This window comes from Mesoplodon densirostris, chromosome 8 (genome assembly GCF_025265405.1).
Source record: "Mesoplodon densirostris isolate mMesDen1 chromosome 8, mMesDen1 primary haplotype, whole genome shotgun sequence".
Taxonomy (NCBI): Eukaryota; Metazoa; Chordata; class Mammalia; order Artiodactyla; family Ziphiidae; genus Mesoplodon; species Mesoplodon densirostris.
In genome coordinates, this window is record NC_082668.1 from 31,926,594 (window position 1) to 31,954,112 (window position 27,519).

Consider the following 27,519-nt stretch of genomic DNA (forward strand, 5'->3'; position numbering starts at 1 on the left):
GGGAAAATAAAAGTGGATCTTGTTTAAATGTCCTCATAAAAACTGCTTTTTGTCCCATTTCTTATTCCCAATTGAGACCCCAGTGAACAGTATTAACAAGAGAAAAACAAATACCGTATGCTAACGCATATATATGGAATCTAAAAAAAAAAAAAAAAAAAAAGGTACTGATGAACTCAGTTGCAGGGCAGGAATAAAGTTGGAGACATAGAGAATGGATTTGAGGACACAGGGTGGGAGGGGGAAGCTAGGGCGAAATGAGAGTAGCATCGACATATATACACTACCAAATGTAAACTAGATAGCTAGTGGGAAGCAGCTGCACAGCACTGGGAGATCAGCTCGCTCCTTTGTGACCACCTAGAGGGGTGGGATAGGAAGGGTGGGAGGGAGACGCAAGAGGGAGGGGATATGGGGATGTATGCATATGGCTGATTCACTTTGTTGTATAGCAGAAACTAACACAGCAGTGTGAAGCAATTATACTTCAGTAAAGATCTATTAAAAAAAAAAAAAACTACAGCAACAGCGACAACAACAAAGACACTCCTGAGGATGGGCAACGAACTGAAGGCTTAGTACTTTCTTCTGATGAAATAATTGTCAACCCAGCGCAGTGTGAGAATTAATATGAAAATACGTGCGGTAAAGGAGAACGCAAGTAAGAAAGTGTCTCAACTTGATGAGTCAAAACAGAGAGTACTTATCCTCTAGGCATTCACATATTTTAGAGAAAGACATGAAACTAGGGAAGATGAGAGGTGGAGAGGTGGGGAGGGAACTCTTTTAGCAATCATGCTCATTTCTTTTTTTTTTTTTCTTTTACTTTTCCTATCTACACAGATATGGAATTCTTGAGCAGTGTATTCCAGACTTTTCTATTAGTTGAGGTATCTTTGTCCCAAGACATCTTAAGGGAGATCTAAAACACAGATGCATGGAAGAGGTGATTCAGGGGTCTACAGGTCACATACTTCACACCCACATCCAACAAGTGGGTTCTGTGGAGGTCTAGGGCTCTCAAATAAGAACCAAATTCAACCAGAAAGCAGCCGATTCTCTCATGGTAGGAAGTAAGCGATAAGGGTTTCATGACTATGTACATAAGTAAAATCCCTTAAATATTCATGGAAACCTCTCTGTCACTTAAGCAGACACAAATGTTGGAAATGAGCTGGCTCATTATATGTAGTCTCCAGTAATTGGGAAATTTACATTTATTTAACATTTACAAGGTTATGTACAGAAAAGTTAAAAGGTACAGTTACTCCTTTCCAACAGCTGATAAAATGGCAAAGTAAGATACAGTTGATAAGTTCACTACTTCAGCTTATCCTCTCAGATGAAGTAGGTCTCAGATGCAACTTTTATCCATTCATTCAACAATATATAACAACTGTCTACTACTAGGTGCTGGGAAATGAGGATCTATGAAGGGATAAGGCAGACAATAGTATTGCTATCTATGAGTACAGAGCATTCAACTACGTATGTCTTTGCACAGCCAGGAAATGATGCACGTGGGATTTTAACTCAAGTAATCCAAAACTCCAGAGCCCAACCTTTTAATCACTATCATCCCCAACTACCTTCCAGTCTTTTTTTTTTTTTTTTTTTTTTTTGCGGTACGCGGGCCTCTCACTATTGTGGCCTCTCCCATTGTGGAGCACAAGCTCCGGACGCGCAGGCTCAGCGGCCATGGCTCACGGGCCTAGCCGCTCCGCAGCATGTGGGATCTTCCTGGACCGGGGCACAAACCTGTGTCCCCTGCATCGGCAGGCAGACTCTCAACCACTGTGCCACCAGGGAAGCCCACATTCCAGTCTTAATTTCAAAATATTTTCATTTTAAAATGTTTAAGTTAAACTTATTATTAAAACTAATATTTTATATTAGTGTATTTTAATAGGATTCTATTTTAACTTTGTGTATTACTGTATCACAAAAACATTATTTGTCCTGAGAGAATATATGTGTGATTTGCTGATGTTTTTCTCAACTCTTAACTATTATCGACTTTTTTCTTATCTTTTCTTAAAATAATTTTTAGGAGCATTTAATAATTATTCTCTCTATATAAGTGAAAATAATGTTTTAGGAATACCTTATGATGAATATGATAGCTGTACACTATAATATATAACTGTATAATATAATAATTATATAAATAATATAATTGTATGTAAGTGAAATGTTTAGGGATATCAGCATTCAAGAATAGTTTATGTTCACACTTCATGTGTATGTAAAAATATTGCTTACATTAAAAATATCCATAAAGAAATCATGATGAAAGATTTTAAAAATACTTCTTTAATTAAAAACATTTATTTAAGAGCATGAAGCAAGAAGCTTGTTTAATAGATCACATTTTAAATTAGTTAAGTCCCAGGCACACATTACAGGGAAGAATGTAGAGAGCTGATTGCATTATAATGATCTTCACAGTAAGCATTATATACATCTGATTAAGAACTTTCTAAGGTATGGACACTGCTAGCATGTCATCCAAAAAGTATGTAAGCATGTTTTATGCTTTAATGTTTATAATATGAATAAAGTGTTATTCGTAAAGTCCAGAGCTCTAGGAGTTTCTGGGGGGAAAACTGGAAATTATGGATTTGTTACCCTAGATAAATTACTTAATTTATATGCAAATTTTTACACTTTCTAGTTATACCTAAAATATACAACCACCAATTTGCCACATAAACCCATCAGAGCACTTCTAGGGCATATTTTTCCAATTTCAGAATCAGTATGAGCCTAGCTACCATACTAGTGGTGGAAGTGTGAATATTCTGGTGGCCATTTGGGCAATTTGCAGAGGGAAATAAAAATTTGCATCACCTCCAGTGGTCTCCCTGGCCTCCTCAGAATCACCAACTGGATCATCCCTCGTATGTTTCCTTCCATGGACATTGATCGCCTAAGTGTTTCCATAGCTTCGTGGTTGGACTTTCCCAGAAGAGATTCCCCATTAACTGCAATCAGCTGGTCATTCACCTGCAGACGACCATCCTAGGGTGGAGGTAAGTAAAACAGTGTTAAATAGAGAAAAGCATGGTGATGACATGTGACTGTTTCAGGGAGAAGTTCAAGTTCAAAATGAAAAATGAAAAAAAAAATAGTCATTAGAAATAATTTATTTTCCTGGCAGAAGAAGATTCTGGAGTTTATCAAATAGTCACAAATACGAACAATAATGAATTGTGTGAAAGTGATTTTTAGAAATCTCAGAGTTCCAAACTGCAATAATTTAGACATTTGTATAATGTCTCTTACCTAAATCTTTGGCAAGTATGCTAGCCTAGCCTGATTCTGACATTCGCTGTGGCAGGGACCATATTGCTGACTTAAGGAAAGGGAGTTTGGAAGCAAAAGAAAGTGGTCATATCGCTTGCATTTTCAGGCACAGAGAGACATCATGCTTAAACGTTGCGAGCTTGAGTGCAGTAATGCGTCTCCTAGATATCATTGCTAGCTCTATTGGATAGTGCTGAGAAAAAAAAAAATTCTCCTGTAATTTTCTCTAACACAACTAAAAAGTTGCTGGTCTGCAAAAGAACGCAGAGGTGTGTAACACAGGACCAATTTGCTATGATGTCTTCCAGCAGAAACGCTTGACAAAGGGGACTGTCAAGCCTTTTGTGATGAGGCCCTGACTGACAAGCACTTTCACCCAGAGCCTTCAGGAAGGAACACCGCATGCCACAGAGCACTCGGAACCGCGGCAGGTGGATAGGCAGCCCAGATTCTAGTCTAAAGCACCTCTAGGCACTAGTCATCTTCAGCCTGGAGCCTCCCACAAGCTGGAGTCTATAGCAGTAGCTAAACAAACCGGGATGCCAGCTCTGCCTACAAAAGAACTGGTGGGGATCAGAGTACATGTCCCCATCAGGCAGCCTAGGAGAAAAGATGCTTAAATATTGACAGTCTGATTAGGGATGTGCGTTATACCTGCTACACACGAGGGCAGGAAGTTCTTGCTGTGAGGCACAGATGCAATTTTAGGAAGGTCGTGATGCTAGCGCCACTGCTAATAAATTTAACAGAAATAACAGTAGGCTTGTATCACAGTTTTCCCACGAATTATCTCTAGTTCTCACAGAACTCAAGAAGTTGAGTAGATTAATGCTTTTATTAACATTTTACAAATAAGGAAACTGAGTCAGGAAAGTGATGTAAGTTGCTCTAGGTCAGAAAATAGAGGCAGAGAGAAACTGACTTAAGTTCAGGTTTCATGAACCTTGGCTCTTTTCAGTTTCTCTACTAGGACTCCCTTTGTTCTTCGTCTCTAGACTACAGTTGTGCCACACTAAAACAGGCAGAGGGAAGTATTAAAGTTTCTGCAGTTAGAAGTATCTGGGATCCATGTTCAAATTAACAGAATGAAATGTAAAAGAAAAACAAAACACAACTTCCCTAAGAAATGAGAAAAACAGACATACAATGAACAAGAGGAGCAACTGTACAGCTTTGGGAGAGAAATCCTGTGGACAAGTTGATGAACTCTGACTAATGCAGCAGCAGATGGGAAAAGGGGGAGAGTGGTGAGTGCTGTTCTGGAGCGCCAATGCCCTCGTGGAGATGTACTGCACGCGCCTCCTGCTGCAGAAGGTGTTGGCCCATAGATCGTGGAGGCCGCCCAAAGGCGCACACGCCCTCCCGATGAGAAAAGTTGAGATGGCGAGGCCATGGGATGGATCGATCGAGAAAGGGGTAAAATCGAGCTGTAAAACGTCTGAGTGCACTGCCTCAACAGAGCCTAATGTCCTCTGCCTTCCTCTTGTTTTCCCACTCCACTTAACCTTTCCTCTAATTTGGAGCAAATCTGGAAATGAGATTTACAGGAAAGGCCAAACGAGAAAGAAATCACTTCATTTCTGTTATCTCATGTTGAGTGAGGCACATAAAGGGTAAGATTAAGGCTACATGAAATGGGGTAAAACAAAAACAGCCTTAATGGCTGTGGCAAGTGAAGTGAGACACTTTACTCCAGAAATTATTCTGTTCTATTATGGCATTTAATGGAAGGAGGACTAGTGGGCTGAATCTTTTGTGGGCAGTTGGGAGGGTCACTAAAAAGTTTTTTTTAGGAGGACTGGAAACAGATGTGTGGTTTTTAAAGACGAGGAGGAAGCAGAAGAGTTGGATCAGGATTCCAGCCCTGTTAACAGGAAACGAGGTCGAGCGCTGGATCTGTAGATGTTGTCTTGGCAGGACATCTCATCCGCTATGACAGGAAGAAGAAAGATAAAGATTGAAACTTAATGGCTACTTCTAGAATTGAGGGAATGAAATCTGAGTGAGATCCACCTGGTCACCTCCCGTGAACTTTCTCTGTGAAGTATGGGGCAAGGTCTGAGTGAAGAGGTAAATAAGAGATAAGGAGATGGAAGACAAACATTTTTTGTAAGATAATCTCTTACCAGCATGTATTAAGCACAGACTTTTGTTTTCAGCTACATTCTGAGTCTCAAGCATGCGGAACTACATTAAAGTAGAACATGTTTGTGTATCCAAGTCCAAAACAAAAAGGCAGGTCAGGTCACCCAGGGCAGTTGGGATTTTTTTTTTTTTTTTTTTTTTATGAAGACATTCACATTCATCACAAGCATCACTGGAGAGTTGCTGGTGTGATAAAAATCCACACACTCTCCTTTTTAGGCTTGACTGGTCTGTTGCTATTCGTTTTTGCTTTCCCTTTATAAGATAAAGGATGGGTAATTTCATTACTGGTGATGCCCCTAAGTTCCACATTGTCCTAACATGTAGAATACAATCATAGAATTCAGAGCGGGAAGGGTCCTTAGAGATCATCTTGTCCAACCTCTTCCGTTTATAAATAATGTGATGGCCAAAGAGAATGAGAAACCATTTATTGAACTCCTCTTCTTAAGAGAAGGCGCTTCCACAATCTATGTGGAAGAACGTGATCAGCTAGTTAAGATCAGACCTGGATCAGAATAGCCCAAGTTCTGACTTCTCAGCACTCCCTATTCACTACCCATTCTGTGTTCTACGAAGATGACAATGACAAGTCCCTAAAGGGATCATGCTTCAAGGAAAAAGACTTTCAAATCCACCAGATGTCTCCTGGAAGAGAACCTTACATGAAAGCCAGAGTCAGACGATAGAAGATGGGGAGACAGGAGACTGGGCTGGGGGATGGCAGAGCAAGGAAGCAAGCTGGAAGTGGCAGGGGCAAAGGGGGTAGGGCAGGGACTGTTTACCTATCTAGCTATATATACATACATGTGTATATCCAGGTCTAGTCTTGATCTAAAATCAAGTTGATTCAGTGAAGAGGCCATGACTCAAAACTCATCAAAGATTCCTCAAAATTGTGCATGTCTATTCTGCTTTGGAATGATTTTTACCAAGAAAAGTCATTTTTTATGGTTTTATGTTTTTCTGTGAATATTATGTTTAAGTAAATACTTAGGCATGAGAATGGTAACTCTCCTCAGCTGACTTTACATGAGTGAATTCAACTATCCAGGATGTTACCCAGGAATTCTAGGATATTTATTTCATAGTAATCTGGATCATTGCATTTGTTGAATGAAAAGAAAATGCCCTTTCTGCTATGGACTGAGTGTTTGTGTTTTCCTCAAATTCATATGTTGAAATCCTAACCCCCAACATGATGGTATTAGGAGGCAGGGTATTTGGAAGGTAATTAGTGCCCTTATAAAAGAGGCCTGAGAGAGATTTCTTGTCCCCTCTGCCATATGGGGTTACAGAAGAAGAAGACAGCTGTCTATCAAACACGTCTCACCAGACACTGAATCTGCAGCACCTTGATCTTGGACTTCAAACTCAAGGACTGTGAGGGGTAAATTTCTGCCATTAAAAAACTACCCAGTTTATGGTACTCTCTTTCAGCAGCCCTAAAAAAAGACACTTTCCTTCCTACTTTATGGCCATCAGGCCCCTAACCAAAAAGACCACAACTACACTCCTTACCTTTGGCAACCCCCATAACCAACTCTATCCAACCTCAAGCTAAGACGGAGTAAAGGAGGTTCCCAAAAAGGAAGAAAAATAAGAAAAAGAGGAAGGAGAACAGACTAAAGATAGAAAGTAACTTCCTCCACATTAGGACGAATAAAAACTGGTATGAGGGGCTTCCCTGGTGGCGCAGTGGTTGAGAGTCTGTCTGCTGATGCAGGGGACGCAGGTTCGTGCCCCAGTCCGGGAAGACCCCACATGCCACGGAGCGGCTGGGACCGTGAGCCATGGCTGCTGAGCCTGCGCGTCCAGAGCCTGTGCTCCACAGCGGGAGAGGCCACAGCGGTGACAGGTCCGCGTACCGCAAAACAACAACAACAACAACAACAAAACTGGTATGAGATTTAGGTCTTCTCCATGTCCTGGGATGGCTTCAAGTCTCATCAGCCCTAACCTGGTTCTAATGCAGGAGGAAGAATGGACTAGGGGACAAGGTGTTTGAGTGTTATATCCCCTTCTACTGAACACCAAATGCAGGCCAGTCCTTGTGCAAATATTTTGCGTATGTTCTCATTTCTCAAAACATCCCTGTGATACAATCATCACCCTCCACTAAGAGAGGTAAAAATGGAGGCTCAGAGAAATGAAGTCAAAGAATACTGTCACAGCCAGGTCTACCTGTCTGAGTCAGATATGCACCCATTATGCTATGTTGCTTCTAAAATCAGAGTTCTAGAGATGATTAAAGGCACTACAATGAATATAATTATTTAATGAGTTTCTCCTTTGCGCAGTTATTGTGCTAAACCCTTTATATGCGCTAGACAATTTAATCCTTAACAGCAACGCTATACACTGGGGACTACTGCTCGCCTTTATGAAAGAAGAAACCAAGGATCAAGCAAGTTAAGTGCATTGTTACAAGTCACATGTCTAAAAGCAAATTTGAAGTAGGTCTGGGTCACTCTGAAGTCCATGTTTTCAACCACTTTGCTAGTGATTCCTGACCTTTATGGGCTCTTCTTAGACTCCTTTGAAAATCTAATAAAAGCTACAGATTCTCACCTCTTAAAAATAAATATTTACATGATAGTTTCTCCACAGCTGCACATCTGGACCAGGTAATCCTTTGTAATGGGGAGCAGTCATGTACCTTATAGGATGTTTCATGTGCCCAGTGAAGCATATCTATGATTTCCAGGGGTCCAGTGACCTCATAGTTAAGCCCTGCTGTGCCTCTGTCATGATTACTGGTGACAGTGCAAGGCTTAATCCACCTCTTTTGGCCAATTTTTTGTAGGTCCCTTTACCTCTAACGTTCTAATGAACACAGAGGGAAGAGAAGAAAGCCATGGCAAAGAATGAGCCTCTGCAAAACATGAGTCAAGCATGAGGGAGTGGGCTGGCTAACCCACGGGTAGCTGGCTGGGGCCCAAGGCCGGTCCCTATTTGGCCAGGGTGTTGAGAGGATTAATCATGACCAGATGTTGGTTCCTGCCTCTGCCTGTTTCTAATGGGGCCCTTGGTGAAGCCTTCGGGGACATCAGCACCCAAATTCTAAACCCTGACTTCAGACTACAGGCAGCATTTCCTTGGAGTGGGGTGGAACTCTAGGCAGGATGGCACCTGAAAGAAATGATTTTTCTGAACAAATATTTCTCAAGGTCCTAAAATCACTCCATGACAACATCTGCTTACTGTATTTTTGGGAAAAAAAAAAATCCAACCTAGAAAGAGCCTTGGATTCCAGATTGAAATCATTTAGCTTCATTTTCAAACAAGAGCAATGAAAGGCAAAAGAATAAATCAAGATTTTAAAGTATAGTTTTTAAAACAAAGAAAAGAACAAAGGAAGTTGGTAAGACTAGAAGCATGTGAGCTCTTGTCTTGAAGGGCATCTGCCCACATTAGTCAATGTTTTACTACATCTGTCCTAACACAATTTCAACCAATATGAATGGCACCATTCTTCCCAAATAAGAGCTCTCTTTTCCAGACACAATAAATTGCACTCTGATGTACACACCGTGGTGACGTGGCCCACACTCTTCCTTCTCAGCAAAATGCCCTTTGCATTTCTGCTCACCTGTTGAATATCTATCCTTCAAAACAAGGCTCAGCAACTGCCTTCCATTCAGTTTTCTTCACAGGCAGAATTAATTGCTCCATTTCGATACCCATGATACTTTTATATTTGTCTACCATAGTTCTTATCATATTCGAATCGTTTATGTATTTATTATGCTACCACTTCCTGTATTATGGAATGAGTCTTTTTAAATTTTCGGTCTCCAGTGTATTATATATTGAATTACTTGCTGTAGCTGTAGATGTTCAGGAAGTGCTTGCTAAATTGAATCACTTGAAACATCTTTCATTCAGGTGCTTTGGACCTGGTGTATGTTTCATCTACAATGGACAAATCCTGTAACTTACAAACTGTCACTGTAAGAGATTCCTGATCCCAGGCTGGCTTGGAGATGCTGGCATATGCTCAGAGAAACTTTATAATTCTAAAAGTGAAGCTTGATTACTTTCTGTGTACTAGCTCAATCTCCCCTTGTTCAGTTATTATAAAATTTTAAATGTATCTAATTCAGTTATTAAGAGCCTCACTCCATTTTATGTAGCAAATCAGTGAAATCCCAGCAATGCACCATTTATTCAGCATCTGTGGTATATGAGACCTTAATTAAAGATAACTGAAGAGTACTTTTTAGAGCATCAAAATATACATAATCCAAACCACTCTGATATAATATATTATAATTCCTTCCTTTTAAAAGATCTTCTGGAAACATATGGGACATAAATAAACATACTGCAACTTACAGCCTTCACTATGGTCATTAGTGAATTTTACAATTTCCTCATCAAGAAGTTTCAGAAGCACTGACTTAGAGTCATCACAAATATTCCTTGGCCTGCTTTGCAGCAATAGCACTCTGTGCTTGTTTTACACTTTTTCTATTTCCTGTCATTTCAGTTTTCTCTCCATTCCTTCTTATCCTCTTCCTGATTTTCTGCTTTTTGTTTACTCTGGCTTGGAAAACTGGATAATGAAAAGCTTATTAAGGTGTATGTGTTATATGAGTCAAGAAGATCCTGCATGAATGCCTAACTAGATTAGCATCTCAGAGGCCTTTTCAACTTAATGAAAGGATCTTATTTATTCACTTTAAAAACAAGCAAACAAACAAAACTGTGCTCTTGTTTGTGCTAAGATTGCTAAAAGTCTGGTCTCTAAAAAGACAGACCTAGAGCAGAATGCCTAGACCAAAGCTCTGACCACATTATGAACTCAGTATCTCCACAATGCAGGTGAATATAGCTTTTCAGGTAAGAGGTACTATTTTCAAAGTACCATGATCATGTTATATCAGCTTTTGTAGATAACAATTTAGTTTTTGATTAGGTCTACCAAGTCTTATATTTTTTCAAGCCTCCTGAGGCAGTCATGGAGTTCAAAATACACATCAAAATGACACAGAGTTCTAAAATTTTATCCAGCATGATATAAATTTATTTCTTACTTGAATTTCCATATATAAGATAAAAATATGAAAGTGCTAAAAATTGGCAAGAAAATCAATGATTGATGCTGGTATTATGGGATTTTAAAAGTAATGTTCCTTATATCTCTTTAAAATGTATTGCAGAAAACCCATAAATGATAAGCCTGATTATATTAACATATACTAACATTTTTGGTTTTTTTCTAAAAAGGAAATTGGTTTAAAATATTTGGCATAACATAGTTGATAATTCTTTTTTTCATGTTTAAGTTAGTGATTTTTTTAAGGCAAAATTATTATTGGGTATATAGTGATGGTGAATTTTTCCAGGCAGAGTTCCTGCTTTTAGTTGTTCATAGAATATCACATTTTTGTGGTTAGGATGAAATATTAGAGTTTGGCTTCTAACAGTTGAGGATTTGCAATGAAGTTGTTTACATACCCAGACTGTATGGTCCTTTTGTAAGAGGTAAAAACCTGGAAGACATGACTACAGGTAATGATGTTTATAGCTCTCCACCAATAGAAAACACTATCAATTTTAAGAAAAATGGATAGTTGAAGAAATCATTTAACATTTGTGTTCCTTAAAATGCTGTCCTTTTTATCTTCCCTTGAATTCATTAATTATAGATCCATCACATGATTTACAGGTACCAGCAGAAATGGAGGTGGAAATTACTCCCGCTAGAACTCCTACTGAACTCCTGTTAAGTAGCTTGGAGGCTGTTAAATGTTCCATACTATGAAGGGACACGGAAATTCAGCACCAAGCACCGTGTTCCCGGAAATTCTAGGACTGTGCATATTCTCTCCAAAAATTCATACTTTTCATCATTTTAAAATAGGGTGATTTCTTGTACCACTAAATTTTTTAACCTATTACTAAATGGCATAAATCATGCAATTCTGCATCTCTCAGAGGTTGTATTCCAAATTTCCTTAGCATACAAGAATCAAGTTACTTAAATTATGTCTATTTTATATTCTGAGTGCATGCATTTGCAATTAGCTATGTCAGGCATTTTTCTTTCATTTAATTTCATTATCATCAAGTCGTATTTATTAAGTACAAACCTAGCTAATTAATTTTCTAGAGAATAAAAGGTATTCTTAAATTCATTCTTTCTATTTAAGAGCCCTTAAATAATCTACCTGACATATGACATTTTTTCCCATAGCAAAAACTGCCTTTAAATTTTAATTTTTACATTATTGTTTCTAGGTTTCAACAGAACGCATTACACTTCCAAAGTGAGTATATTCAAATTAAAAAACATCATTCAGAATTAGTACAACAGACTCCATGGAATTTTTATTCTTACTATAAAGGGTGTTAGTATTCTACCGTAATTTTTAAAAAATATCACCATTCTAGTTATATATTTTCTAAAAGTATTCATTTTTAAGGTAGAAAAAGAAGAAAAATAAGCAGTTTAAGTTAGTATTGTCAATAGACATAAAAATGCATTTTCTCTAAAAAACATTCAGTTAATAGAGTATGTCAAAAGCAAAGGAAGAGAAAGCCACTGATCCCAGAATTCAAAATGTTTAGCACATGAGGATGAAATTATGTGAGGTCTTCAAACTGATCGTCTAGACTTTATGTGCGCTTCCTTGGAAAAAGAAAAATCTCCTTTTTATGTAGATTTTGGGAAAGGAGAATATTTTTCTCAAGTTATTATTTTTCTAACTGAACAAAGACAATATACCATTTCATTTATCAGTAACAACAACATATTCACTTTAAATTCCAATCAGAAAAATGAAATTTTAGAAAAGCATCCTCATGAAATCCTAATTTCATTCCACACATAGTTCTCAGTTCATGAGAAAGTTAACATATATAGTTGCATCTAGTATAATTTGGTTCTGGAAGCAATTACACTACACATTCAGGGGCAAATGCCCAGGAAGAATGACAGAAACTAAAATGGAACTATGAACATTTAAGGCATGTAATTATTTAAGCAAATCAGCATCAATACTCTAATCCACATTTGGCTGTTACACTCAGTGGTCACTTTGGCTGCACATTGAAAAGCATAGCTCAAAGGGATGTTTCAGAGGGGTCTACAAAGGACGCCATAGGCTACAGAAGCCTGAAATGGCAATTGCTGTGACCTGCCAGTAGCAGGGAAGAGTGTCTGGGCTTTACTTCTTGACATGCAGACTGGAATTTAAATATTAAGATGAGATTAAGCATTTGAATAATTCTGAATAGAGTAAAAATACTGTTACTTTGCCCTTAGAGTGGGTGATGGATTCACTTCCAAGAGGGAATTCTAGGGTAGCTAGATGCTCTTATTTTCAAATAGAGATTTATATCTTTATTAAAAATGACTCAAATAAGAGATGGAATGATAGAAAGCAGCAGCCAGAGAGGTAAGGGGCAGTGGGGGGCGGTGGGAAGAAGGCCCTTAATTATAATCACAGTCATCCAGGGGTTTTACATCTGGCAAGAAGTAGCCTGTCTTTGTTTACACCAATGGAAGTCCCCAGGAGAATAGAGCACACAGAAGCCACAGGAAGAATTTGGTCATACTTTTCAAAGTAGTTTAGTTTCCAAAAATCCACCTTCCCTAAAGGGGAAAACACCTTGAGAACCAATTAGTGGTAGGAAGGGCCAGGAGACAAAGAGTGTGCCCTGGCAGGAAGACTATTTTGTTGATTTCAGGTAAAAACCTCTGGCCAGATGCTAAAGTGGATGTTCCCCATGCTTATCTCCCCTCTGCCCCAGGGACAGTGCAGTCTGTTACATGTGTATCTTCTGAACAAGGACAGGAACAAAGTCTCAAAACAATTTTTGTAAAACCTAATCCTCAATCACAGAACAGGTGGCAATTTTCTGAGGAGTAACAGTGGATTATTGGAACAGCAGAAGGAGAACAGAAAAATACTTTTCTTTCTCCTGGTTAATCCGATTTCTTGCAAGCAAAGTTTAGGTCTCTACCCTCTACACTGCAGAAAGTAAACAAGACAAATGGATACTAAACATTCACAATAAGGCTAAATTCATGATTGATGCCTCTTACTATTTAAGATCAGTTATAAATATGCTGTCCAGTAGTTTTTAATGTTGTGATTGTCTGACTCAGCAGACAGTGTCAAGAAAGAAATTTACATAAATGGAAAGTGAAACCTTTCTGCAAGAAATGGGACCGTTAGAAACTGCTTAGGTAAGGAGATGCTCACTTACACAAACATGGATATACATATTAAACCTGCTATCCAATATCGCTTGAGCTTAAGTTATTGCCCATAAAAAAGCTAAGATGTTTGCTTTTAATTTCCAAAAATTCATTTCAGTTTCAATTTTACTTGGAATAAATTCTGTAAATAGAGCTGTCATTAGGAATAAGAAGAAGAATGTGAAGTTGGTATCCACAAACATGACCAAGACGCATTCTTTTTTTTTTTTCCCCCTTTCTGCGGTACGCGGGCCTGTCACCGCTGTGGCCTCTCCCGCCGCGGAGCACAGGCTCCGGACGCGCAGGCCCAGAGGCCATGGCTCACGGGCCCAGCCGCTCCGCGGCAGGTGGGATCCTCCCAGACCAGGGCACGAACCCGTGTCTCCTGCAGCGGCAGGCGGACTCCCAACCACTGCGCCACCAGGGAAGCCCCAGACACATTCTTAAACATAGCACTTGTTTAGATGGCTTGGCTCAGGATGATAAGCATGATATAAGACAACTCCAGGGCAACAGCCCCTGATCTCTGGAAATATGAACAGATGAGATGAAAGAGCTTTGTCACAGGACAGCATAGCACGGGCTCCAAAGTCAGACTGCCCGGGTTCAAATCTTAGTTTAAGCAATTCCTGGCTTTGTGACCATAGGAGAGGCATTAATCATTGAAATCTGCAATTTCCCCCAATGAGATGGCATGATTATTATGCAGTGTGAATGTGAAGAATAGAATTAGAGAATCCACCTAAAATGCTTATTATACAGTCCAGCACATATTAAGCACAAAACAGAATGAACGTTAACTGATGTTTTTGTTGCTATTATTATTATCATTTCCCATCTGCTCCTGGTTCTGCATTTCTGAGCCTGATTGGAGAGTTTGATAGATTGGATGATTGGCCCCAATTCTTCACCCTTCTCTGTACCCAAACCTTTGTCATAGACTCATCATGGGTGGACTGTTTCCCTATTCCTTACATTGACCTTGGACTCAGTCATATGACTTGCTTTGGTCAGTGGTATGTGTCAGGAGCGACAGCATGCTATTTTGGAACTCAGAACTAAAGAGGCTTCATGACCCTCTGACATCAGCTAGCCTGGTAGTCCAAGGTGTAGTTAAAATATGTGGAGCATGCTCAGACCTGTAGATCTATGGTGCGATAGAGACATACCAGCCTGAATCAAAGCCCTTCTAGTTGCCCTGCAGGGCCATGAGGGAAGTAAAGGCTTACAGATGTATGTTACTGAAATGTTGTCATTACTTATTATGCAACAGAAGCTAACTGATCAAAGGAGTGCATTAAAGAGTTATCTATCCCCAACGCATTTCTTCTTTCCCAAAGAAAAAGACATTAGCTCCGTGTCTAGGTCTGAAGCAAAAGTGGAATGATTAAGTGCGAGGAAACAAATGCTTCCATAAAGCCAGGATCCTAGGACCAGGGGGGCCTCCTGTAAACTCTAACTATGCCTTCGTGGCTTTTGAGTGGGAGAAGGCACACATTATTAATATCAAAATGATTTTTAAATGGCTAACATTTATTCAATGTTTATCATAGGTGCGGTGCTAGGCATTTTATATCTATTGTCTTTTTTCGTCCTCACAAGAGCATCAGGAAGCAGGCAATACTAATTTTACTAATTTTACACATGAGGAAACTCAAGCACACTGAGGACAAGTAAGTTTCCTACATTCAGCCACGGTGAGAGTAGTGAAGGCAGGATTCGAGCTCAGGAAGCCTCACTGCATGGCATGAGACGACGATGGTGAGGACAGCTGACGATAAGCACAAACGTGTTTTCCCCCCTCTCTGTAATCACTTCACTGCTTTAATCACATTGTGTACATTACTTTATTCAATCCTTAGAACTCTATACATTAGGTCTTATTATTAATGGTGTGCTACTTGGAGCCCATGGTGGTAGAGTTGCATGTGAACTCAGGCAAATCTAGTTAACCATTATATTATGACAACAGCTATGATCATGTTGCCTGCCCCTGTATGAAAGAGTAGAATCACGTTCTTCTCTTTTTATCTGGAAATTTATAAGCTTCTCTAAGTTCAAAGGCAAATATGCATTCCCAGCATCATAGATTTTCCAGTGCATAAAATGTGATAAATGACTTTTAATTTGTACTACGGTCTCTCCGACTCCACTGAACTTTCATTCTTGCAAGCACAAGAAGGATAGTTTCCTATTTGTTGCTTGGATGTTGACTTGTTTTTAGTTTTGCTTTTCTGATTTCATAATTTTAGGTTAAACTTTATTAGGTTACAAACTCAGAAGAATCCTAACAGTAATAAAAAATAATGTCAAAGAGAATATTAATCATGGTGAGTTTTAAGAACTATCAATAGGACATGACCACTTAAAGTATGAAAACAAACTGTCACCCAGATCTGTTCACACATACATTTCCTGCATCTGGCAGGAAAGCCTCAGTGGTCTCAAGCCTTTAGACACTTTCTCCATCCAGTCCCCAAGCACAGCAATGACATCTCTAAATATCTTCTCATTGATGTGCAAACATCACCCCTACCTACCTTAAAAGCAGCACCTCCGTGGATGATGGATTTGATAAAAATCCCCAAGTCTGTTCCAGTTTCTCGAGATTTATTCCCCTTCAAGCTCACTCCAAGACCAGCAGAACCAGAATCATTCAGGGGGATCTCGAAGGTGAGTTGCTCAGTTGTTTCCAGGGAGAGTGCATAGCAGTCAGGTTCTCCTTTCTGTTGGAAATACACATGAAAGGAGTAAAGGAGGAGAAAGCAGATTAATATTTATACACTCAGATGGCGAAACACAGATGCAACAGGCAAGGTGGGATGACTGGACCTCTAATAGCTGTAATTCTGCTCCAGGTGGGCAAAGGCTGGTCTCTCTCTGCAGGGGCCACCATCACATTGACGGGGTGGAAGGGAGAGGTTCCTGGGAACAATATTTGGTGATGGTCAACAGAGAGGATTCTTTGGCAAGGCTCTCCTACCATTTGAAACATTCAAAAAGTATTTGAAAATTCAGCAGGATATTCTCAATAATTAAAGAGACTGGACATTACTTAGGGAATCTTAGGTACCAGAAAAGACCTTAGAGATAATGTGATTTCAACACCTTCATTTTACAGATGAAGAAACAAGGGCTCAGTGTAGAAACGTTCTAAAATTTGGGGGAATATTTGGCTTCTATAATTTAAAACATATCATTTACCGTGGAAGTAAGATTACTGATAAAGACTGTCAATAGGATACCGAACACTGAAAAAATAAAACTTTAATTTTAAAGTTAAAGATGTGATTTTTAACAGATATCACTGAATTAAATTTCACTTTGTCAAAACTCATGCCTTAAGCTTGCTCCTTTGGATAGTATAACTCACTGGCAATTGGTTTTTGAACCCAAACAAAAATGATAATGCACAACAAATAATCATGTCATTGTTGACAAATGACACTTAGCCATAAGCCTAGCTGTTCTAAAAAAATTACAGAGTATGGTAGCAAAAGGCATAATTAGGGTTCAGGTCTCCAGAGAGAAGCATGCGGTTAATCATATCTGGTCTCTAGTGTTTTCAAATATACAGAAGTGGGGATAGAAAAGTGCTGTCCACATGATAAAGTGTATAGATGCCCCTCCTGCATCCCTCCCGAGCTTGCAGAAATGTGAAACTCTGCCCCAGTGTTTAACTGAAAAATTTGAAAATGAGATAGCCCTGGAAACCACCAACTCATTTCAGGTCGGTAGTTCCTTCTGCTCTATAATTATGTCTAGAGACTCTCATCTTAAGGTCACTTTGAGGGGAACTTATGTAAAATTATGTATTTTAAAAATTATCGTGAATGTCTGAATGTCAGTCACAAAATAACAACTATAAAATCAGAAGTAGCAAAGAACCCACAATTAAAACAGGATTAAGAGGTCTGATCATAGCCAGATCCACTGACATAGCATCTTCGACTCCTCCCAAAGTAGAGAAAGCCCATGTCTAGCCTTAGAGTCATTAATTAGCCTTAGCCTTAGAGTCATTTAATTTCACTGTAAATAAAGTTAGCTGTAAAGATTTTGACAAGGGGTAGTTTCAAAGAAGTTAAACTTTACTGCTTAATTTAATAAATCTATTCCAGGTTAGCTCTTTTAACTAACTCATTATATTACTACCTAAGAAACATATCCCATTATTTGATACAAAGCAGCTCAGGCTTTCTTTAACCTAAGCACAGGTGACATTTGGGGCCTGATATTTCCTTATGGGGGCTGTCCTATGCATTGAAAGATATTTAGCAGAATCCCTGGCTACTACCCACTAGATGCCAGTAGTACCTCCTTTCCCAGTTGTGACAACCAAAACTGCCTTTAGACATTGCCAAATGTCCTCAGGGGGCAAAATCACCTTTAGGTGAACACCACTGCCCTGAACCAACAATTGTCAAATGCAGTCAAGTTCAAGGCAACCAGGGTCTAGAGAGGCAATGGGGACTACAGTGAGGGCTGCCTGATGATATGTTCCTAAGTACCAGGAAAGGGTGGCAGTAAAAGTCCCTGCAATCAACTGGGTCTCATGCTCAAAGGCTCATGACAGAACACTGAGATGGTCAGAATGAACTCCTAAGGAAGTCTGCTATGTATTGTATTAGCTATGTCTCTGGTTATATGGCAGCTAATTTTTCAGAGGCAGAAATGCAAACTTTGTGGGACGAACAGAGTATGAAAAGTGAAAAATACTGAATTACTGGTGTGTGTGTATATGTAAATATATATATATATATACATATATACATAAAATACTGCTTTTTACTTATATTAGAACACAGAAGAAAGACACAGTCTACCAAGTGGTGTTTGCTAAGTTAGTTATGCATATATATATATAATATATATGCTGTTTTTGTACTTTTTTATTAAGAATCACAGAATTATATAAAACAGTGGTGAAACAGACTTTTAATCATGTGAGAATATGACAGTATTAGGCATAAAAGCTTATGTATACAGTACATTTCAATACATAACATACACTCTATATTCATATTCAGACACCTACTCATCTACCTATTACCTGCCTGCCTTCCACCCCCGTCCCATCTATCTGCATAGGAAAAAACTTGGTTATCTACTGCCACTGCAATATGGACTATTTTCTTCTTTATAATTTGTTTTCCAACACTTCTCAATTATAAAACAAATGTTTTTAAAAGGAATTTATGAAGATATAAGAACCATTTGCTATATTATTGCACTGCCAAGTAGAGAGATGGTAAACACATCTCTATAATGACACACATGTAAGCATTTACACACACATGCACATAGATATACAGATATGTCTAATATAATCAATACTAGATATAATATTTACACACCCTACAGTAGTATTTATACTATACATTTTTTTTTTTTTTTTTTTTTTTGGGGTACATGGGCCTGTCACTGTTGTGGCCTCTCCCGTTGCGGAGCACAGGCTCCGGACGCGCAGGCTCAGCGGCCATGGCTAACAGGTCTAACCACTCTGCAGCATGTGGGATCTTCCCGGACCGGGGCACAAACCCGAGTCCCCTGCATCGGCAGGCAGACTCTCAACCACTGCACCACCAAGGAAGCCCCTATACATATTTTTTTAACACTACACACAATACATAATATGTATATATGTTTTATAAATATAGGTGTAGGTGTGTGTATACTAACTCCTCTTAGAGTCACCAATGACCTTCATGTTGGTAAATTCGATGGTCAATCCTCGGCTTTCACCTTACTAGGTCTACAGTAGCATGAGACCCAAATTATCAAGCACTACTTCCTGAAACACTTTCTTTTCTTGGTTCCAGGACACCACTTTTCAGCGTTCATCTCCTACTTCACTGTCTACTCCTTTTCCAATACCTTTTGCAGACTCTTCCTAATCTCACCAATCCCTAAATACTAGTGTCCTAAGAATCAATCATCTGACCTTTTCTCCTCTCCCAACCTCACTTTCAAAGTTACCTCATCTAACTTCTGCCCCCAATCCTTTGCGTCACCTCCTCCTTCTGCTTTGAATATTCCTCCCTTACATTCCTGCAGACCTTCTTCCCTTATTGCCTTCAATTCTGTGTTGAAATGCCAATTTATCAGTGAGGTCTTCCCTGATCATTCAGTTTAAAAATGTTTTAAGGTTCTCCCAATACTACCCTACCCATGTCCATTATCCTGATTTGCTTTTTCTCCATAGCATTTATCACATACTATGTACTTGCTTGCTTACTTTTTTTTAAATAGTGTCTTTTGAATGCAGGAACTTTTATATTGCTCTGTTTTTTCTCCATCAATGTATCACTGATGCTTAAAACAGTGCGAGACTCAAAAATAGGCCCTAGGTTCCTGCTATTCTGGATTTCATTACTTTAAATGTTTATACAAATTAGTTTTTACATTAAAAATAATTATAAAGAGCATACAGTATCACAGTTATAAGAAACCTTAAAAGTAACCTTGTCTAATTTCCATTTTCATACCACACTTCCTACTCCTAGGAGAGATGATAAGCCAGTTCAGCTTCAGCATCATATTCTCAATGAAAGCACCAAGATGTGTCATAGCTACCAATCTGTGACACACGTTGGACTGTTCATGATTTAAAATTGCATCATGTACCTCAAATCATAAGTGAACACTGAAAACAACAATATTCATGGTACATTTCATCAAGTTTGGGAAGTCCTGTGATCAAGTACCCAAAGCCACATTATTTATCTACCTGTCTTCCTGTCTATACATCCATGCATACACATATGTGTGCACATACACAGATATAAATAAAAGTTTTATGAGACAATACTTACCGAGAGGGCAACACATTCTAATGTTTTCTATTTTATTTCATTATTTTTTAAAATTTGTCACGACCCACTACATTAATTTCATAATCCAATAATTAATCACAGTTTTCAATCTGGAAAACACTGCAATGATATATAAAGGCATTGTTTTTATTAAATAAAAAAAAAGAAATGGAATGCAAAACCAAATGGTGAGTAAAATGTTAACTGCCTTTTCTTTCCTAATTTTCATAAGCCATTTTAATGCTTTATCCTACCTAACCCCTAGCCCTTAACTAACCCTTTATTCTCATTTACACAAACTTCCTTCAAGTTCCTACAGATGTTGTTCTGTTATCATCCTAATTATTTATCTCTCCGCTTCTCCTTCCCATTCACTTATTTCTTTTTCTATTTCTCTATTCTCTCATTTTGTTCCCTAAAATACTATTTCACTTTCTAAGCATAATGAATAACCTCTCACAGTTGGAATTCGGATATGAGACTGGCCCATTCTGGCCTGAGTGAAAAGAGTCAATCAACAAATTTTTGCAAACAAACCAGTCATTCAACAAATTTTTATCAGGCATCTACTATGTATCAACACTGCAATGTGAAATGGCCAGTCTACACAGAACATGATTGGTAAAAGTGTTGTTGAACAACATGGCAGGGCCTTTCTGCTTCACTCACAGTATTATCTGACGGGAAGGAATAGAGTTTAACAATAGGAAAAGGAAACAGAGGAATCTGCATAGTAGGAGATTGACAGATATACAACCATTTTTTATCAAACAAATATCAAAAGTAATTATTTGGTGTGAGAGGAGGAAAGAGAGGCAGGAAGATGGATGACTAAGGAGGCATCTGTATTATTAGCTTAAGAGTGCTCCAAATGAGGCTATCTCTGGAATCACAAATGTTCCTGTATTGCAAAAGCAGTCTTGTTTCGCACACGCAAGTGGTAATAACCCAGTCTTTCAAAGCCTGGGGGAATCCCCAGTCCATAGGGCCAATGTTCAATTTCCAAGAAGCCCAGGTCAGACCTGAAAGCATCCATGCTGAACCTTTTATGGCCCTCATTTCATTAAATGCTGTGCTCTTGGCTCAGCACAAGAAAGTTCTGGATGTCTTTGCCCTGCCTCCCAAATGTGTAATTAGTTTGTGTTGCGAGCAGCTTACTTTATGCAAGAGTTATGTTTTACATGCAATCATTTTGTCAGTTACAAAACTCAAACAAAGGGGCTTTAAGGCAAAAAAAAAAAAAAGAAAAAAAAAGCTTTTTTTTTCCTTTTTTTTTTTTTTTTTTTAATATAAAGCAAAAGCCAGACCTGGCAATTCTGCCAGGATAGATATTTTATAATTAGCACTGCTGTATTTGCCTAAATAAATTCTCAAGAATTTAAGGTGATGAAACTTTTGTTACATCTAAATAAATTTTCACAACAATGAAAGGATAAGACACCTTCAAGACACTTAATTTTCTGAAAAGTTTTAATCTTCCGAAAAAGCATGGGTAGCTATTATTAGCATGAAAGGTTTTTGGCCAATTGGATTACACAGAATTTAAAATGTGAATATTGCCCTAGAGTGGAGATCAGAGACTCATTCCAACAGCTGGGAAGCATTTTATTTTAGATTGTACTTTTAAGAGAGTCAAGAAAAGAAGACGACGAGAGATGAGCTAGCGCATGCAAAGCTATGTGTGATCTAAAGACAACCATTGTAATAAATAGCAAAGGATTTTCCCACCACTGCTGCTAAACCAGAAGAATTACTGGTGATTTGCAAGTAGGCAGATTATCTTTTAAAGTCTTTTGCCCTCTGAACAATATAGACAAATCACCGAAAAGAATCAGAAATCATAGTACAGATAATTTTTAAAATTCTGAATTATACTATAGGTGGCTGAAAATTAACCCCAAACTCAATATTATATACCTATCACACAGAAAAGGAAAATGTAAGTTAATGTTTCAGTAAGTAGGGCAAAAGCTTCATAGAGCTATGTGTAAACAACACTGCTATTTACTTTTAATGAACGAATGATTTTTAAGTGATATTGTTATAGTTAGCTCAGTAATCAATATTTTAAATATATGTCGTTATATGATGTTTTAAAGTATACATTCATTCATTTTAAAGTAATTTTAAATCAAATATCGGAAAGACGAAAATACTATAAAATATTTGTAACTGAGACACTTTTTCATGTGTTTTGAAATCCATTCCCCAGAAAGGGGGCAGAAAGGGGAAGTACTGAAAGCAAGAGCTGGTCTCTGACTTAACTTATCAAAAACCAATTTCCTTTATGTAAAGGATTAATCTAATACCAGAAAACAAATGTCAAAAAATGGCCATTCTTTACTGCCTGTTCAAGATAAAAGTACCTTAATATACCTAAGTCAGAGATTAAAACTAACAAAAGTAAAGTCAGTCAGAGTTAAGATTCCTATAGCAACCTTTTTTCCCTCCTATTTACAGTATATATACTTGAAAGATCAGCAAATTCAACAGTTTAAGGACACTGGAAATTTTTTTTTCCTTTTCAGATATAGATTAAAGAAGTGAAAATAATATTTTGTCATGAAATGTAATATAAATTAATATTTTATAATCAGACAGCAAGTGTTTTTATAAAACTAGAACCTGCTTTGTTAATATCAAGAAACAGTAGATCTTTTTGTTTTGTGTTTAGTCTTTCCTATTAGAAGTCAAAAGACTTTAAAGTATTTTACAGGCAATAATTCAGTAGTTAAAATACAAAAACACATGCTTTTATATGAATATAAGATTCAAGAGCAAACAAAATGATTGTAATAATCCGGTGATCTAAAAAGGAAGCAGGGTGGGCCTGATTCTAAGAGGAGCAGACCCATTTGAGAAACTGCGTTCCTAGGTGAAATACTTCTAATATTTTGTCATCGCAAAGACACTGCACACCAGGCTATCTGCACTTAATGCCTTTAAAAGACAACAGAACTATCACGGACAAAAGCTAAACATAAATAAGAATACACGGCACTGCAGGAAGTGGGCTCCTGGTAAGGGTGCTTGCTCTGACCACAGCTCAGCCTGGCCCACTTCTCAGGAAGTGGGTGTCCCCTGACCCCATGACACAGTCAGCCCACAGGCTGCTAGAGATCCCTGAGGACATCTGGCCCGAGGCCATGTCCAATTAGGGCTGGCTTCAGTAACCAACAAACTGATTCCTTCTCAGACTTGGATCATTCTAAGGTCTAACACACAGGGGCACAATCATTGCATATGAGGAAAAAAAGGAGGGTTTCCATGATGATGAATTCTAGGGAAATGGTTTATGTTAGGACTTTTCAGTGCTTTTAAAAGTTAATACAGGGCTTTCCTGGTGGCGCAGTGGTTGAGAGTACGCCTGCCGATGCAGGGGACACGGGTTCATGCCCCAGTCCGGGAAGATCCCACATGCTGCGGAGCGGCTGAGCCCGTGAGCCATGGCCGCTGAGCCTGCGCGTCCGGAGCCTGTGCTCCGCAATGGGAGAGGCCACAACAGTGAGAGGCCCGCGTACCGCAAAAAAAAAAAAAAAGTTAATACACATTCCCTAATTTACTTGACCATGGAACGCATCTTTGCATGAAGTGTATTATACAGGAAAGAGTTCCCTAGCGTACACTTAAAGAAACGGTGCATTAGAGAACACAGGGAAGGTCAGGCTAGAAAGGAATGGAGCAGAGAACAGAGAAGACTCCAGAAAGAAATCTTGTAGGTCAGGAACAAGGTCCCAGAGATGCCACATAACCTCACGGTTCAACCTTCCAGTTCCATTATTTCTGCATCACACTCTGGGTACATGTCATATGTCACAATTACCATCAACAACAAAAAGAATCATGTAAGGAAAGTACAGTCTCATGCCAGGCTTCAAAAGATGCAGAAGAGCAAGTACATTCTGAAGCTTTTAGAATAAGGGAGTCCTTATTCCATAAAGGGGAATAAATGACATTTAGTTTCCTGATGTGAAATTAAAAAAAAAATAAATTTGTCTGGGACTGGGAGATTTCTGAAGATAGTTTAAAGACAATGAATTACAGGTTGTTTTCACTAGGCTCTTAGGAAGTGTGAAGTCACAGAATAAAATCTTAAATCATCAGAGTGAATATATAAGAATGTTCTACGTAACACCCTCTATTCTTAGTGTATGTGTCATTGTTTAGGGTACAAGCTCTTTTAGTAAAGATGATATACCTTTTGTCCCAACTCAAGAATTCTAAAGGCAGTGATTACATCTCAGGTACCTACATTCTCCCTAGAGGACCCAGTAAATGTTCTTTTACTTTAAGGCACAGAGAGTCATGTTTATTAAACTATGCTATAATGAAGTAACAGTACTACCACAGCCTCAAGAAAGTAATATTTTCATGAGGGCTGGGGGAGGCGGAGTTTGCTTGTTGGTTAAGCCTTAGAAGAAAATAACATAATTAGGAATATAACCACTTTAACCCTACCCTTTTCTCTGATGTCTGAATTGCATCTAATGAGACTCCAGCTGGAAACCAATCCCCTTTAGTATAGTATTAATGATAAATAATCTTAAATTCCAAATAGAGATTGAGAAATCTCAGTGGGAAACAACTGTTTTAAATTCACAGTAAATTCTTACTGTTGTAATGAGAATATTCTTACCATACATATATGCCATTTGTAGATAAAGACATATAATTTGCCTTTTATCTTAATAATTAAATCAATTACCCTGTTAAAATTAATTTTCAGATAAAAATAACTATAAAATAAGTCATTTAGGTTCTAGAGTATAAAACCCATTAGATTTAAAATGTGGATATGTCTTCCTATCCTCACTACTAACAAACTGATGGGAGAAGGGAGGGAAATCTACCCAGAGTTAATTAATGGGGAAAAGTGAACGGATGTGTCAGTCAGCTGTTGCCTCTCAAATACTGCATAACAAACCAATCCCAAAATTGTGATATGAACAATAAGGCATTTATTTCCAGCTCACATTTCTCAGGTTGACTGCTGTCTGGCTGATCTCTTAACTTCCTTAGACCACTGGGTATCTGAAACATGTTTCTCACATGATGAAAGGCAGGAATACAAAAATGAAAGTACATTTAAAGCCTTTGCCCACAAAACATCTACTAACATCTCAATGGCCAAATAAATTCATATAGCCAAGCCTACAGGCTAAGTTTGGAAATACTCTCCACACATCATGAGACCATAACCAAAATATAGGTATTAAATGCTACTATTTGGAAGTGAAGAAGTGAGACAAATAATCCCATCCAACAACTGGGTGATACACACACACGCACACACGCACAAGGGAGATATCCAGGGCTAATGATATATCATAGGGTTTGTATTTCTCTTAATCATGTCTTTTCTTTTGGTAACACATTTTCTATTTGACACACATATGCATCTGTTATAGTCTGCATGTTTTTGTCCCCCCAAAATTCATATGTTGAAATCCTAATCTCCAAGGAGATAGTTTTAAGAGGTGGGGTCTTTGGGAGGTGATTAGGTCATGAAGGTGACACCCTCATGAGTGGGATTGGTGCCTTTATAAAAGAGACCCCACAGAGATTCCTAGCCCTTCCACCATACAGAGATACAATAAGAAGTCTGCAACCCAAAAGAGGGCCCTCACCTAACCATGCAGGCACCCTGACCTTGGACTTCCAGCCTCCAGAACTGTGAGAAATAAGTTTTTACTGTTTATAAGCTATCCAGTGTGTGGTACTGTTATAGCATCCCTACTAGAATGAGACATCAGGCTATAGTCATCCTATAGTCTGGCCTTCAGAGTGGCTTCTGGGTCTGTGAGATCTCACCAAGAGAGAGGAAGTAGGTAGCCTAGATCTGAGAAGACTCCCTCTCTGACATTCCTGCACTGTTTCTGCCAGGTTCTTTTTTTTTTTTTAATTTTAATTTTTTTTATACAGCAGGTTCTTATTAGTTATCTATTTTATACATATTAGTGTACATATGTCAACCCTAAGCTCCCAGTTCATCCCACCACCCCCACCACCCACTCCCCCCCCCGACTTTGGTGTCCATACGTTTGTCCTCTACAGCTGTGTCTCAATTTCTGCCCTGCAAACCGGTTCACCTGTACCAGTTTTCTAGATTCCACATATTCGTGTTAATATATATTTGTTGTTCTCTTTCTGACTTACTTAACTCTGCATGACAGTCTCTAGGTCCATCCATGTCTCTACATATGACACAATTTCGTTCCTTATTATGGCTGAGTAATATTCCCTTGTATATATGTACCACATCTTCTTTATCCATTCATCAGTTGATGGGCATTTAGGTTGCTTCCACGACCTGGCTATTGTAAATAGTGCTGCAGTGAAGAGTGGGGTGCATGTGTCTTTTTGAATTATGGTTTTCTCTGGGTATATGACCAGTAATGGGATTGCTGGGTCATATGGTAATTCTATTTTTAGTTTTTTAAGGAATCTCCATACTGTTCTCCACAGTGGTTGTGTCAATTTACATTTCCACCAACAGTGCAAGAGGGTTCCCTTTTCTCCACACCCTCTCCAGCATTTGTTGTTTATAGATTTTCTGATGATGCCCATTCTAACCAGTGTGAAGTGATACCTCACTGTACTTTTGATTTGGATTTCTCTAATAATTAGTGATATCGAGCAGCTTTTCATTTGCCTCTTGGCCATCTGTATTTCTTCCTTGGAGAAATGTCTATTTAGGTCTTCTGCCCATTTTTGGATTGGGTTGTTTTTTTAATATTGAGCTGTATGAGCTGTTTATATATTTTGGAGATTAATCCTTTGTCCATTGATTCGTTTGCAAATATTTTCTCCCATTCTGAGGGTTGTCTTTTTGTCTTGTTTATAGTTTCCTTTGCTATGCAAAAGCTTTTAAGTTTCATTAGGTCCCATTTGTTTATTTTTGGTTTTATTTCCATTACTCTAGGAGGTGGGTCAAAAAGATCTTGCTGTGGTTTATGTCAAAGAGTGTTCTTCCTATATTTTCCTCTAAGAGTTTTATAGTGTCCAGTCTTACATTTAGGTCTTTAATCCATTTTGAGTTTATTT

The 27,519-nt window shown here is 38.4% G+C and overlaps 1 protein-coding gene across 3 annotated transcripts in view; it reads right to left on the reverse strand.

Moving 5' to 3' along the window:
• The window catches only part of PARD3B (par-3 family cell polarity regulator beta), a 1,067,283-nt gene that overhangs the window by 457,664 nt on the left and 582,100 nt on the right, over positions 1-27,519 (reverse strand). For all 3 annotated transcript variants that reach the window (XM_060106399.1, XM_060106400.1, XM_060106402.1), the window contains exons 11-12: positions 16,204-16,389; positions 2,851-3,021 (exon numbers count right to left, since the gene is read on the reverse strand). In XM_060106399.1, coding sequence (XP_059962382.1) covers positions 2,851-3,021; positions 16,204-16,389 — 357 coding nt within the window. The remainder of the gene's footprint in view (positions 1-2,850; positions 3,022-16,203; positions 16,390-27,519) is intronic.